Source organism: Symphodus melops (genome assembly GCF_947650265.1).
Source record: "Symphodus melops genome assembly, chromosome: 18".
Lineage (NCBI taxonomy): Eukaryota > Metazoa > Chordata > Actinopteri > Labriformes > Labridae > Symphodus > Symphodus melops.
Genome location: NC_136708.1, coordinates 13371896 through 13384669, shown reverse-complemented (window position 1 = coordinate 13384669; position 12774 = coordinate 13371896). Strand labels below are relative to the sequence as shown.

Here is a 12774-nt window from a genome sequence, read left to right as displayed (position 1 = left end):
AGCTGCCAAGTAAGGTAACATCGTTTTGGCAGCTTGTGATTATGTTTATGGGTTTTTTCAACGCTCACGAAAGGGAACAGCTTTCTTGTTCAAAAAGAGGAAAATAGCGACAGGTGTGCTCTCTCTCGCGCTGCTCATGAGGAAGGTAGACTATTTGTATTGGCCAATTGTTCTTAAAGGCAATTATTTGTATCTCTTATTTTGACCAAAAACTTTTATGATAGCGTACTTTAAAACGTATGATTGTTTTGACATGTATTGTCTCCAAGATAAAAAGCGACTATAAATAAGTTCTCACAGTACAGTACCGCACAGCTGCTCGGTTAACCGCATGATTTTACATATTGTATTTGTTGTTAATTGGAGAACACTCTTCAACACTTTAATTAACATGTTCTCTATCTTTAGGTGTCAGGTTGTGAAAGCTGTGAGGTCTCGGTGCATGACATCCTGTTGGCAAAAGTCACTTTGCGCATGCGTGAATTACTCTAAGGTAAGTATCCTCAGGGCAGTAAACATGCATAGGCTCCGTTGTGTGCGCATTTATAGAAAATTATAATAACAGTGTAGTTCAGAAGCTAAGTCAATTGCACATAGAAGTTTCCTGTCCTTCATTTAAAAACAGTGCTCATATCATAACAAGATAGTGGCAGAATATTCTGATATTTATTTCAACTCTACAGTATAGGCTATGTTTTTTATTTTAACAAATCAGCTCCTGGAAGGGTTGACGAAGGTCAATAAAAAGGCTAGACTATTCTACCTAACACATCACGTGTCTCTGCCGACGTTGATTTAGTTTATTGTTTCATAGTGTGACTTCTTAAGTTCTAGGTGAAGAAAAGATCAAATCTGTTTCTTTGTGAAAACCCGTTAACCTTTTTTTGGGTCTGATTTATTGAAATAAAATAAAACTCATTTTAAGTGGTCAAAGAGAACAAGGTTTGGGAAGAACTAGATCAGGAAACTAAAATGTTCCTATAATGTGCTACGATATATGTTCTGAATGATTTGATACTGAGTAGATACAACGTTGATCATAAGAGCACTGAACGTGTTTGTGTTTGCTCTTTTACAAGTCTTTAGTTACTGTATTATATAATAGGCTTAATGTAAACACAGAGTACCGTAATAGGTACCGCCTGTTTGTTTAAAATTGTTGCTACACTCAGGGATGGAAAAGGAGCTGGCTGACTCTTCTCTGGACCTGAGTCACCTGACAGAAGAGGAGCAGTCAAGCATCCTGCAGGTCATACAGCGGGACCTGGAGCTGCGACGCCTCGATGAAGGACGTGTAAGGTCAGAGGTGAAAGTTTGGTAATTGACCCCAAAAAACCCTGTATGTTATACAGGCAGGGTTGATATACATATGATACAGATGATATAGATCATAAAGCTCAATTTTCAGTTAATATGATTCAGGTTCTGATGCAGAGAGCCACAATATGAGATAAACGACTCAAAATCAGGAATTAAACTACGTTTCTCTTTACATTTGAAACAGAACTAGACTTACGCTTTGTGAGCTGTGTCAACCTAATGGGGAACAGGGAAAGACAAAGAGTGAGCAGAAAGATCCCAGAACTTTCATGAACAAAAGTCAGTGGCTAAACTGTGAACCTGGAACTCTTCTGAGTTAGTTGGGACAGTTGCCCACTTTGCCTTTGGTTGCTATATGAGCCTGTAGACTCATTAAGTGAAGTCATGAGGCTACAGGGCACAACTTCTCCTGCAATATCAGCATTTCTAATTGTTGGCAATGTGGTCTGAAAGGACCTCTCTATAAGCTATAATTGTAAAAGAAAGAAAAATGAAGGAAAGTTATTGTCTCATTGTTGCTTAAGTTGATTGATCTTCAAGTTTGGCCATCAGCAAGCAAATATTTCATTATTTTCTTTTCTTTGTTTGGTTTGAGCCCTAGCGTGACATGAGCCGACTTTGCAGTTGTGATTGTTTGCTGTGTAACTTTGTTGACGCTGCAGGATCCTTGAAGTGACAGAGACAGACCCTGCACGTCTGCGCTCCCTGACCGGGGTGTGGTTCAATGAGGAGCGCAGCAAACGCCACCACAACCGGGAGTCGGTCTGCACCCTCGTCCATGCCACCCTACGCCAACGAAAAAAAACCAAGAGCAGGGGTAAGTTTTCAGTTAATGGGATACTAGTATTACCAAAAAGTGGGTACTTTTCTTACCCTTATAGGGATATCCCAATGATGGCTCTGTTGTTGTTGTTATGGTAACAGATGTGTCCCTGACTGAGCTGTTTAATGGCGAGAGAGAGGAAACCTCGCACAACAACAACAACTCCTCTCCTGAGGCTGAAAAAAGACTGAAAGACAGAAAAGAAGAGCAGAGTGGAGGGTTAGTAAGAAGTCTGTTTATAGAAAAATAAATGTATTGTGTGTAGGTAAAGTTTTTCATATCTGTTTTTGTGTTTCTTGAAGTCAGGAGAGTTTGAAAAGTTCTCCAACATCCAGAACAAAAATTCCCATCACAAAGGTCTGTGTATGCATTACTTTCTAAAATCTTTTCCTATGATTAAAAAGATACTCTAAATATAAATAATCATCTCCACTTTCAGGATATCCCATTTAGAAGTAGTACCTCCTCATCCAAAGGTATGAAAGCATCTATCTTAGTTCCTCTGTATATTTCCGACCATCTCTGAATTTAATTGTTAACTCTTTCTATTCCTTTATAGAGTATGAAAGAAGTAATGGGCACTCCGAGGATCTTGAGGTGATTATAACGCACACTCCCACATTTGCAAATTACAACCAAGCAGTTCTGGTTTTAACAGCAAGTGAATCCCCATCCTGCTTAAACACAATCACACTGACTCCATTTTAAAACCTGCAATAACCCACTCCTCAGATATCCCATTTCTTTGCGTGTTAAACAGTTTCTGAATTAGAAATGTTCAACAAACTTAAGTGGTAATATGGAAACAACATACAAGATACACAAGAAAATGTGCTATGTTTCATTACTCAGCAATAATGTATGTTGCTGTATGGAAAGAAAAATGACACATGACCAAAACATCTTAATGCAATTATACATTATAAAATGTTTCTTGTCCGCCATTCTTTTGCATAACATGGCATTGATTTGTGTTGTAGATGTTTTATATGTGTGTATATATGTGCCTTCAGGAAGACTATGACTACCACAACGGGGACACTGAGTCTCTGAACAGCAGCCTGACAGAGTCAGCTTTTCTGAAAAACAGCAGCTCCACTGGTAGTCTTCAATCAGGCTACATGGTACCTACACTCACTTATATGCATTCACACCACACACACACACACACACACCCACACACACACACACACACACACACACACACACACACACACACACACACACACACACACACACACACACACACACACACACACACACACACACACACACACACACACACACACACACACACACACACACACACACACAAATGTGTACGCACATGCACACATAAGCACTTCTGATTAATTGTCTGTCTGGCGACGCAAGATGACTCAGCACAGGACAATGACGCAGGAGCTGATTTCTGTTCCGTGTGCGTGCGTGTGTGTTATAGCTCACTGGGAGCATGATGAGTCTATTCAGCTCTGGGGATTTTGGATTAGTGGAGGTGAGGGGCCGTATTTTGTTCTCACTGGTGTACGACACCCAGAAGGAGGAGCTGCAGGTGAAAGTGAATCGTTGTGAGGACATCGCTTTGGCCCGCAAGAATCGCTCTGATCCGTGAGTGACAGTGCAGGTGGATGTATATTTTGCATCTGCAATATGCACACAAAATCAGTCATAATTTATCAGTGTGTTTGTGTTTTCCCAGATATGTTAAATCCTATCTCCTCCCTGACAAGTCAAGTCAAAGTAAGAAGAAAACTTCAGTGAAGAAGAAGACAGTGAACCCTGTCTATGATCAGACGCTCCGAGTAAGACACCAGTCTGAAGTGTGTAAAAAAAACTACTAAAGCTCCTGTGAAGGGTTTTTAGCTGGTTATGCAATAGACTAAACTGCATACTAATGCTTCTTTATGACATACAAAAAGAAACAAGACCATCAGGAAAAAGACAGATTACTTTTTATATTGTTAATGCCCCAAACCACTGAAGGGTTCGGTTTCAAATAAAGAATGAAAAAAAAACTATGTTTTTTGTTTTTTCACATATTCAATGGCAAAGATCTTGCTATTAGCTAAAAGATATATTTGACTGTAAAAAATAGACAGGAGAAGTCTGAAAACAATCTATGGTACAAGTGTACAGGGCAGCAAAGATCAGATTTGATAATGACTGGAAACTTCTCACAGGATCTTTACAGTGTAGTTGACAACATATCCTGCACTTCTCACTCACATCCAGGGATGTACTGACTCATTCAGGATCTTGTCTTGCAGTATAAAGTGCGAAAGGCAGAGTTACGAAGCCGGACCTTGAACCTGTCCGTGTGGCACGCTGAGCCCCTGGGGAGGAATGTGTTTCTGGGGGAGGTGGAGGTGGCTCTGGGCCTCTGGGACTGGACCTTCACTCAACCACTTTGGCAGGACCTGCAACCCAGGGTAGGCAAGACAAGATATAAAAAATACAAGATCATACTTGAATGACTACACACAAATATTTACAGAAATCCACGGCCTGCTTCTATTGTTATTTCGTATCTGAGTGTTTGTGTAGAAGCAGATTTGGCAGCTTTGTTGCAGACACTTAAAACAGGGAGGGGTGTCTCTGGTGTCTGGAAGAGCTGTGAAGGGAGAGGAAGACATGCTGTGAATTTCAACTAAGTTTTATGTAACCATAATATCTTCCTGCCTCCACACTCCCGCCTCCTTCCTTCTTTTTTTCGTCTCTTAATCTTTCCCTCCTCTCTACTCTCACCTCATCTTAGATTAATTTGAATCCAGACTCCATTAGCAGCCGTGGGACCATTGTGCTTTCGATTAAGTTCATCCCAGATGGATGTGAGGGTGAGCAGAGCACATGTTTTGTGGATTAAAGTAATGTTCCACAGTAATTACCTATATCTCATGCATTTTGTGTGTGTGTGTGTGTTAAGGTGGCGGTCTGCCTCTAACAGGAGAGCTCCATATCTGGCTTCGGGAAGCTCAAGGTCTCCTTTCCAACAAAGGAGGTGCCATAGACTCTTTTGTTAGAAGGTGTGTCAGTTCTGCAAAATAGCTGAATGTAAACTTTTAAAATATTACAAATAGAAAGAGCCAAAGTTATCATGATTCAGTGCTTTTATAGACATGTTTAAATTCAATTCTAGTCTTAGAGTGGCAATATCCATTTGACGTTTACAATTGGACAAAGCACCCCTTATTTGTGTCATTATTTTATTGAGCCTGTTTGCCATAATAGAAAGGAAAGCTTGAGAGGGACAGGAAATACCAAATAGCGTAAGAAAGGGGATTCTTTGGGGCATGTCATCCCCATCTTCTTTCCCCCACATTTTCTGGCTCTCCTCAGCAGTCCTGTACAAAGGACAAAAGAAAAAAAGACCCACAAGAGGGCATTTTTGCATCTTTTGGCTCCATGTTTTGACAAGGTGACCACTAGAACAACTGCTCCAAATCATTGATAATGTCTAATTTCGGGGTTGCCGTTAGCTTAGGTCGTAGTACAAAATACTGACTTGTGGCTCCTTCCCTGCACGTCACTCCCCAATTTCTTACTCTATTTACTGCCCAATCTGTAAATAACAATCTGCAAAATAAACCTTTAGATCTGGAAAAAACATTTACTTCTTACATATAATCTCAGTTTATATATCAAAAATATAATTATGTAGCTCGATTTGTGTTTTGAATCTGAATGTAATTGTCTTTAATCATAATCCATATCCCACAAGCTACATCCTCCCAGATGCTAGCCGGCAGAGTGGTCAGAAGACGAAGATTATTAAGCACTCCATCAGCCCCACATACAACCACACTATGGTCTACGACGGCTTCCACACCAGCGACATGAGAGAGGCCTGTGCTGAGCTGACTGTGTGGCACCGTGAAGGGTTAAAATCACACGTGTTGGGAGGGATTCGTCTGAGCTGTGGAAATGGTGAGTGTTTCTCTCTGCTGCTATTTATGTGTAATTTAAGAGCACCAGCCACTTTACAGTCGCACCGTTTAGTCGCCTTTATTAAGACAGAATGACGTGTGAAATTCTGTACAAGATTATGGTGGTGAAGGATTAGGAGCATTGCATTGGAGCCAGCTAACATACCATAAAAACAGTAATACCAGCTTTTTTGTTGTCTTTGTATTTACATAGCTGATTTTTTTTCAGGATTAGGGGCCACAAGGATTAAGTTAGTGTGTCACAAAAGCATGTACATCCATAATTAAACAAATACTTTCCTAAGCAAATATTGAGGACTTAAGCAAAACCCCTTGTGTGGTTCCCCATTGTTTTGCTGGTTTCATCCTCTTCATATTAAAGCATTTAATGTAGCTCCCGCTTATTGCTCTTTGTAGCTTTGGACATAACAGATAAAGGAACAACACACCTTTATTTACTTTGTTCTAAAAGTAACAGCCATTATTTTACTCTTCTGTGCTGGCATCCTAATGACACAAAGTTTTCATCGTTTTAAAAGTAACTTTGCTGTGACATCTAACCTGTCTGAGCCAAGCTGTGATTACAGATTAAATGTTTTTTCATGAGTCCTCTGACATTCTGTTGGATGCTTAGAGGAGAGGGATCTCTGTATCACAGAGATGTCACATTAAAGGTAATGTTTGTCTGGCTGGTTTATTTTATGGTCAGCTTTGTAGCTGAAGCCATAAAGGCTGTGTTATGCTTCATGCTACAGTGGTGTTTTGAAGCTTTATGGTGACAGTGTTTCAGTCCAGTTCTCTACTTTGCATTTTGTCCTGTCAGTATTTCAGGCATTTCAGATGGTCCTGTCATCACAGCGAGGTCATTTTTGGGTCACCAGAGAGTGTCTCAGTATGACTGTGTAATGCTAAATAGCTTATGTTAGGCTGGTGGCAGAACAGGGTTACGTTTTACACCAATGTGGTAATCAACTTTTATTTCAGATCGTTAATCTAAGTGAAGTCTTTTGCTTCGTTGTTGGTGGTGTTGTTTGGCTTGTAAGTCCTGTTTCTGAATTTGAAAAGGAAAAGTGTGGGACTGTAGCTCAAACCACGGGAGGAGACGACATCTCTGTCTGTCTGTGTTTGTGTGAAAAGTAGACTTTTGTTTTGGTGCTTATTGCATGGAGGCTGTCCTTTTGGATTTCTTCAGTAAATCTTTTCGGTTTTCCGATTTTTAAATTTATTATAAAGGTATATGTGGCTGTTCAAACAGCAGACTGATCAATTGTTGGACTTGTTAAAATGGTCTTAATAAGGAGAACATAATTTGTCTCTCTGTGGTAAGGTTGTCAAAATGTTCAATATTTTGATATATAATTGCTTTTTCACTACCATGTGTATTAAAACAATCTCTTTTTTAATGATCTGTTGTATCAAATGTACCAAAGCTTTTGACTACTGAAGATCTTCTATCACATTTTAAAACAAAAGCTGCTTTGAGAGAGAGAAGAACGCTTGTCTTTTAAATTCCTTGGTCAATTAAACTGGATTATAAGTGATAACACTGTTTCAATTATACAAACACATTGGCACTTTTTGGTTCAAAAAAAGAAAAAAAAACTTTGACAATGTGTTTATGCAATTTAAACAGTTTGCAGAAGATTGCATATTTTGGTAATTAAAAACAAAAACACGAAACGTTGCTGCCAAGGACTTTTAATTGTGTTGTTATGGTATCTAAACAGGGATCAATTGTTTTATTTTGTACTAGTACTATGTATCATGTATAATACTCGTGTGTTTTTGTTGTTGTCAGGTCAGAGTTACGGGGAGGTGGTCAGCTGGATGGATTCTACAGAGGAAGAGGTCACTGTGTGGACCTCCATGATCACACACCCAAACCACTGGATTGACGCAACACTACCAATCAGAACAAACCTTACACACAGATCTGAATGATGCAAACAATCTATGTACACGTAGAAACATGACACAAACTGTATGTTTCTAAAATAAGTTAAATGTGAGGACACTGTCAGCACAAAAGTGCACTTAACCTATGTCACAATGATTTGCAGTTCTTATACATGCGTACAGTCACACAAAGAAGGCATGAGGGGTAGTAGAAAAAAGTAGTCTTGAAATAAGATTTGTCTTTTGAATGTTTTACCTTTACATTTGGATCACTCTGTGTCTAATTTGAAAAACATTCTTTTTTAATCTATTGTAGTTTATTAGTTAAATAACAAACCAATATTGATGAATAATTCAGTGTTCTTGTTTCTTCTTTTACATGGAGAAGAAGTTAAGAAAGTAAGCTGACTACCACCTTGTGGTCAGACTTTATACTTCTTTCCTCGACTTTTTCTCTGGGCAAATTAAAAAGGCAACAGTGGAGAATACTGAGCACATGAGCATGAGAACAGAGGTTTAATGTCCTATGATTTATACTTGCCCTTTTATTGTTCTGCATATCAGAACAAACTATTTTTATTCATCTTTCAATCCATCAACATAGGGGAAGTTTGTCATGCTGGTGTCTAGATTTCAGTCCAGCAGAGGGCGGTATTTTGGTTGTCGTCTCTTCCTGGCGAGGGACCGGAAGTATGTCTAATCCCCTTCCAAAATAAAGTCTTGAGAAGGCAATATTATCTCATGAATGTCCTTAACTGTAGGAAAACAGGCACATCTTTTTTTTGTTGACTTGATACACCAAATATTTGCGCTCTACTACCATGAACATTTCTGCTGTATTGAAGAGAACAGACAAACTTTAAAAATGTTTTTAAAATGTTCAGTAAGTACAGACATATTTTACTGATAACTTACATTTTTTGTATCAATCCATAAGTTTTTGACATAAACCCTTATTGCTAATGTAATTTGCCTTGCTAATATAAATGTGAACACTAATTAAATTAATGTAATGTTTACGAAAGCGAATCTATTTTGTGAGGTTTCCAGTTTTGTATCTCGAAAAACTTTTTCTAACCTACTTTTTTTCAACTTAAATTCTTAAGGCAGCAGCTGCTGAGTTTATTCAGCATTGTTATTGTTGTTGTCTGTCCTGAACACAGCAGCATAGGATATCTGTGCTGCTGTGTACACGACAATAACAGGGTAAAAACAGATCAGTGACCAGCATGAGAATCAACAGGGACTATATTTACACTTAAAGGGGGTTTTTTGCACCTTATTTTTGTTTGTAAAGTTTAAAGTAAAACTCCACCACTTTCTTACATTCAGGTAGGCTATATAAGGTGTTGTGTGGGAATTAAGTGGTGCTTTACAAATGGGGGCTATAGTAGACCTACCAGCTTTAAATAATCCACACAGAAGAGAAACCGTTCTGCTGCCCCATGTGTGAAGAAAAGTTATTTTAATTTTTTTTTATGACAAAGCACATTTCTGTACACACAGGTTATTTGAGTTTAAATATAAGGATTGTTTTAAGAAGTGGTTAACTTCTTGAGTGCTAAGTGATAGGATATCTAGGTTTATGGGACAAAGGAGGATGCCAATTTAATAGTTAAAGTCAGAGACTGTAAAAAGAAGTATCTAGGCCAAATTAAACTTATCTATGCCATATAAGTGGAATTTAAATCCTGAAACACAGACATCCAATGTCGTAGGCTCCTTCATCTGCCTGAATAGCTACACGGTTGTCATGGCAACGGAGCGTCAACAGAACTGATGTTAGAGGTCTCGCGTGCTTCTCCTGTCCGGCATCCTGACAGACTTCAAATGTTAAAAATGTCACCTGTAAACAGGAAGCTGGTTCAAGCTCTCGCTGAAACAATCTCAAAACAAGTGAAGCACTGTAAGTATTTACTTTGAATGCATATTATATGTTAGCCCATGCTAAGCTCTGAAAAACTTCCGATAACGCCTTAGATGTAACTTTACTGGCTTGCATTAACCTTTAGGTCTATTATATTTTATTTACCACAGTTAATAAAACGGAAGTTGAATACCTTATTCGAGGATTTAATGGTCTTCTTGGGGAGCAGAATATATGTAAAAATAGCGCTGGCGGCCTGGACAGAGGGAGGTTCAGGAGCATACTGCACGACATGTTCGGGATGACAGACTACATGATCATGGATGGAGGTATCTGTATGATTGATTTTTCTTTTCAGGGAGACAAGTCTGCTAAATGGCACATATTTCCACTTTATTAGAAAGCATCGTCAGTAATGGATTGCGTTACTTATTAAATGCCCTCAAGTCTTTAGGACATTTGACAAAGACAACGATGGCTCAGTCAGCGTGAAAGAATGGATTGAGGGACTGTCTGTTTTCCTTCGAGGGACTTTGGAGGAGAAAATAAAATGTAAGCTTTCAACCTTACTTTAGACTCGTGCACGTAACACTGGCATGATACCATCCAAGTAACTATTTCTCTATGCATGGCTCAGACTGCTTTCATGTGTATGACCTAAATGGTGACAACTACATCTCAAAAGAGGAGATGTTTCAACTGCTAAAAAACAGCCTCAACAGACAACCCACAGAGGAAGACCCAGATGAAGGTATCAAAGACCTGGTGGAGATCACACTCAAGAAGATGGTGAGTGGCTGGTTGCTGCTGCCCTTTAGGTTTACCTGTCTACAGCTCTACATATTCATTCTCTCAAAATATATTTTATAGGATCACGACCATGATGGCAGACTATCTTTTGCTGATTTTGAAAAGGCAGTGAGAGAGGAGAATCTTTTGCTTGAGGGTTTTGGAATCTGCCTCCCTGACAACACGGTAATCAGAAGTTAAAGTCTGTTATAAATGTGTTTAATTCAAACAGTATAATGACATTTCTTTCTCTCTTTTTTCAGAGTATTGAGACTTACGAGAGGCATTTATTTGACGAGCAATGAGAACACCGAAGAAACCATGGTCCTTTGTTTAGCTACATACTCTTTATTAAATATATGAATAGCTGGTTGCATTACGGTGCCTTGGAACTGTTGGAAACATCATTCTCCAATGTAGCTACAGCAGACATCTTTAAATCTGGCATCTGGTAGCTTGTTTGATTAAATCCGGCGTCTGGGTTTCACCTTTTTCTCCACTGGTTTGAGATCAGGGATTGCTCCCACCTAAGAAAAACAACAAACAGTATTACCGAAATACATAAAGACATTAAAATTAAAGTGAATTAGAAAACGTTAAAAGTTGTTGCTTACCTTTTTCATTGTCTTCCTAATGAGGCTTACAGTTGTGTTTAGAGACTCATCTGTCATGTCCATTTTAGGTGGATCTGGTAGTTTTGGCCCTATAAGAGGCTCGTTGTTGCACGTGTCATCTGTTACCACGTTTTCCAGTGCCACTTCCGTTTTGCGTTTCCTTTTCACCAAATCAGCGGTTCTCGGGACAAATCTGACGGCAGAAGTCTGATTTGGGCTGAGTCTGTGTTCTGGGTCTCTGTCTGAAGAGGTTTGAGTGGAGCTTGAACTTGGTCTAGGCTGCTGTTCTGTGTTAATGATAGCATTATGTAAAGTCCCCATTTTGTCTTCTGTTGGTTTGGTTGGAAATTGATTGATATTTGGGCAGTGATACAGTTCCTGAGGAGGTAATGGTAGTAGAGGAAAGTCTGAATAATGGCTGATTTTTGAAGTGTCTCCTGTTTCTCTATTGTCAGAGGTTCCATCATGTCTGGTGCTGTTCGTCCCTGATGTGATGTCCAATGACGTAGACTTCTCATTTAGTGCCTCCTTCTGCTGTTTTTCTCGTGCTTTGTAAAAAAAAATAAAAAAAATGTATTAAACACTTCACAAAATGTTGTAGATCTTACTAATGAGTCTATCTATCTATCTATCTATCTATCTATCTATCTATCTATCTATCTATCTGGATGCCTTAACAGATCTAAATAAAGGAAAAAGAAAGAATATTTATTCAAATTTAGCAATTTATGAGTGAAGTATGTTTCATTTGAGATTGAATAATCGTTTGATTTCACGAGTACCTTTATTTTGAACAGCCCTGACAACATATCTCCTCCTGTCCTGCAGTTTGAGCCTGGTATCCTCTACAGTCTCGTATTCTGGGACGTAGCACACGTGCAGCACACCGCCGTAGAAACTCTTCTCATCCATGCGTCGCTTGGCCGCTCTACAATTAAAAAACAAACCCAATGTAAACAAAGCCTTTTGGCAAGTTTTTTTTCTACGATGCAACAGCCGTGTTGTTGACAGGGAAAGTTATCCTGAACCTGGCACTGGTGAGTTTTTGAAACTTGACCAGGTAGACCTCCGTGAACTCCTCAGCAGGATACTCGTCCAGAGGCCTGTACTCCTCCACGTCTCCGTACAGGGCACACAGCTGGATCAGCTCTGTCATCACTCCGACAGCTGGCACTCCTTGGACCATCAGGTAACGCGACTCCAAATTGATGGTGTACACCTAATGATGAACACAACAACGTGCAATACTAGGTTATATATATATTGACAGGATACGTGTCTTATTGATACTTAGGGTACCCTTACCTTAACAGCTTTCGCATTTCTTCCCTCTCTATATTTTGGTCGAGAAATGCACACTTTCCTCTGTTCATGGTGTTTATAAACCTCTGGGACGCCCCAACAGCCTGAATTGTTGTTAGCTGGTGCCGCCATGATGATTCTGGAAGTAGTTTCCGGTTTGCGCACTTCAAAATAAGAGTTATTTTAGCTCTTAAATTCTGTGCACCCACTGCGTCTCCGTATATAAGATCTTATTTTGAA

The 12774-nt window shown here is 39.3% G+C and overlaps 4 protein-coding genes across 6 annotated transcripts in view; 3 read left to right on the top strand and 1 right to left on the bottom strand.

Annotated features, from left to right (window-relative positions):
* The window catches only part of cd164l2 (CD164 sialomucin-like 2), a 102379-nt gene that overhangs the window by 3988 nt on the left and 85617 nt on the right, over positions 1-12774 (top strand). The window lies entirely within an intron of this gene.
* On the top strand, positions 462-8991 carry LOC306839830 (synaptotagmin-like protein 1). Of its 2 annotated transcripts, XM_079368743.1 has the most exons (15): positions 462-493; positions 1173-1299; positions 1983-2137; positions 2245-2362; positions 2446-2500; positions 2583-2619; positions 2703-2740; positions 3157-3267; positions 3585-3751; positions 3843-3945; positions 4411-4572; positions 4899-4977; positions 5067-5166; positions 5862-6067; positions 7865-8991. In XM_079368743.1, the coding sequence occupies exons 2-15, from the start codon at positions 1175-1177 to the stop codon at positions 8005-8007; spliced, it is 1599 nt and encodes a 532-aa protein (XP_079224869.1). In that variant the 5' UTR covers positions 462-493; positions 1173-1174; the 3' UTR covers positions 8008-8991. The 2 variants fall into 2 exon arrangements, with proteins under 2 accessions (XP_079224869.1, XP_079224870.1); XM_079368744.1 differs by lacking the exon at positions 462-493 and having other exon boundaries at positions 1173-1294.
* Positions 9708-10997, top strand: clxn (calaxin). Of its 2 annotated transcripts, none has more exons than XM_079368577.1 (6): positions 9708-9858; positions 10000-10158; positions 10277-10381; positions 10467-10618; positions 10700-10804; positions 10882-10997. In XM_079368577.1, exons 2-6 carry the CDS (start codon positions 10122-10124, stop codon positions 10921-10923), a joined length of 441 nt encoding a protein of 146 aa, XP_079224703.1. In that variant the 5' UTR covers positions 9708-9858; positions 10000-10121; the 3' UTR covers positions 10924-10997. The 2 variants fall into 2 exon arrangements, with proteins under 2 accessions (XP_079224703.1, XP_079224702.1); XM_079368576.1 differs by having other exon boundaries at positions 9715-9868.
* On the bottom strand, positions 10949-12773 carry rbm48 (RNA binding motif protein 48). Its single transcript, XM_079368575.1, has 5 exons — positions 12538-12773; positions 12261-12451; positions 12015-12160; positions 11233-11780; positions 10949-11145 (listed from the first exon to the last, which is right to left on the bottom strand). Exons 1-5 carry the CDS (start codon positions 12664-12666, stop codon positions 11083-11085), a joined length of 1077 nt encoding a protein of 358 aa, XP_079224701.1. The 5' UTR covers positions 12667-12773; the 3' UTR covers positions 10949-11082.

Bases quoted from the DNA above. Each gene is read 5' to 3' on its own strand.
- LOC306839830 (XM_079368743.1), top strand. From the start codon at position 1,175: ATGGAAAAGGAGCTGGCTGACTCTTCTCTGGACCTGAGTCACCTGACA. The intron at 2,620-2,702 runs GTATGAAAGCAT...ATTCCTTTATAG, and splicing joins TAGTACCTCCTCATCCAAAG to AGTATGAAAGAAGTAATGGG. The intron at 3,946-4,410 runs GTAAGACACCAG...CTTGTCTTGCAG, and splicing joins TCTATGATCAGACGCTCCGA to TATAAAGTGCGAAAGGCAGA.
- clxn (XM_079368576.1), top strand. From the start codon at position 9,742: ATGTTAGAGGTCTCGCGTGCTTCTCCTGTCCGGCATCCTGACAGACTT. The intron at 9,869-9,999 runs GTAAGTATTTAC...TATTTACCACAG, and splicing joins CTCAAAACAAGTGAAGCACT to TTAATAAAACGGAAGTTGAA. The intron at 10,619-10,699 runs GTGAGTGGCTGG...TATATTTTATAG, and splicing joins AGATCACACTCAAGAAGATG to GATCACGACCATGATGGCAG.
- rbm48 (XM_079368575.1), bottom strand. From the start codon at position 12,666: ATGGCGGCACCAGCTAACAACAATTCAGGCTGTTGGGGCGTCCCAGAG. The intron at 12,161-12,260 runs GTTCAGGATAAC...TTTTAATTGTAG, and splicing joins CAAAAACTCACCAGTGCCAG to AGCGGCCAAGCGACGCATGG. The intron at 11,146-11,232 runs GTAAGCAACAAC...TGTTTTTCTTAG, and splicing joins TTAGGAAGACAATGAAAAAG to GTGGGAGCAATCCCTGATCT.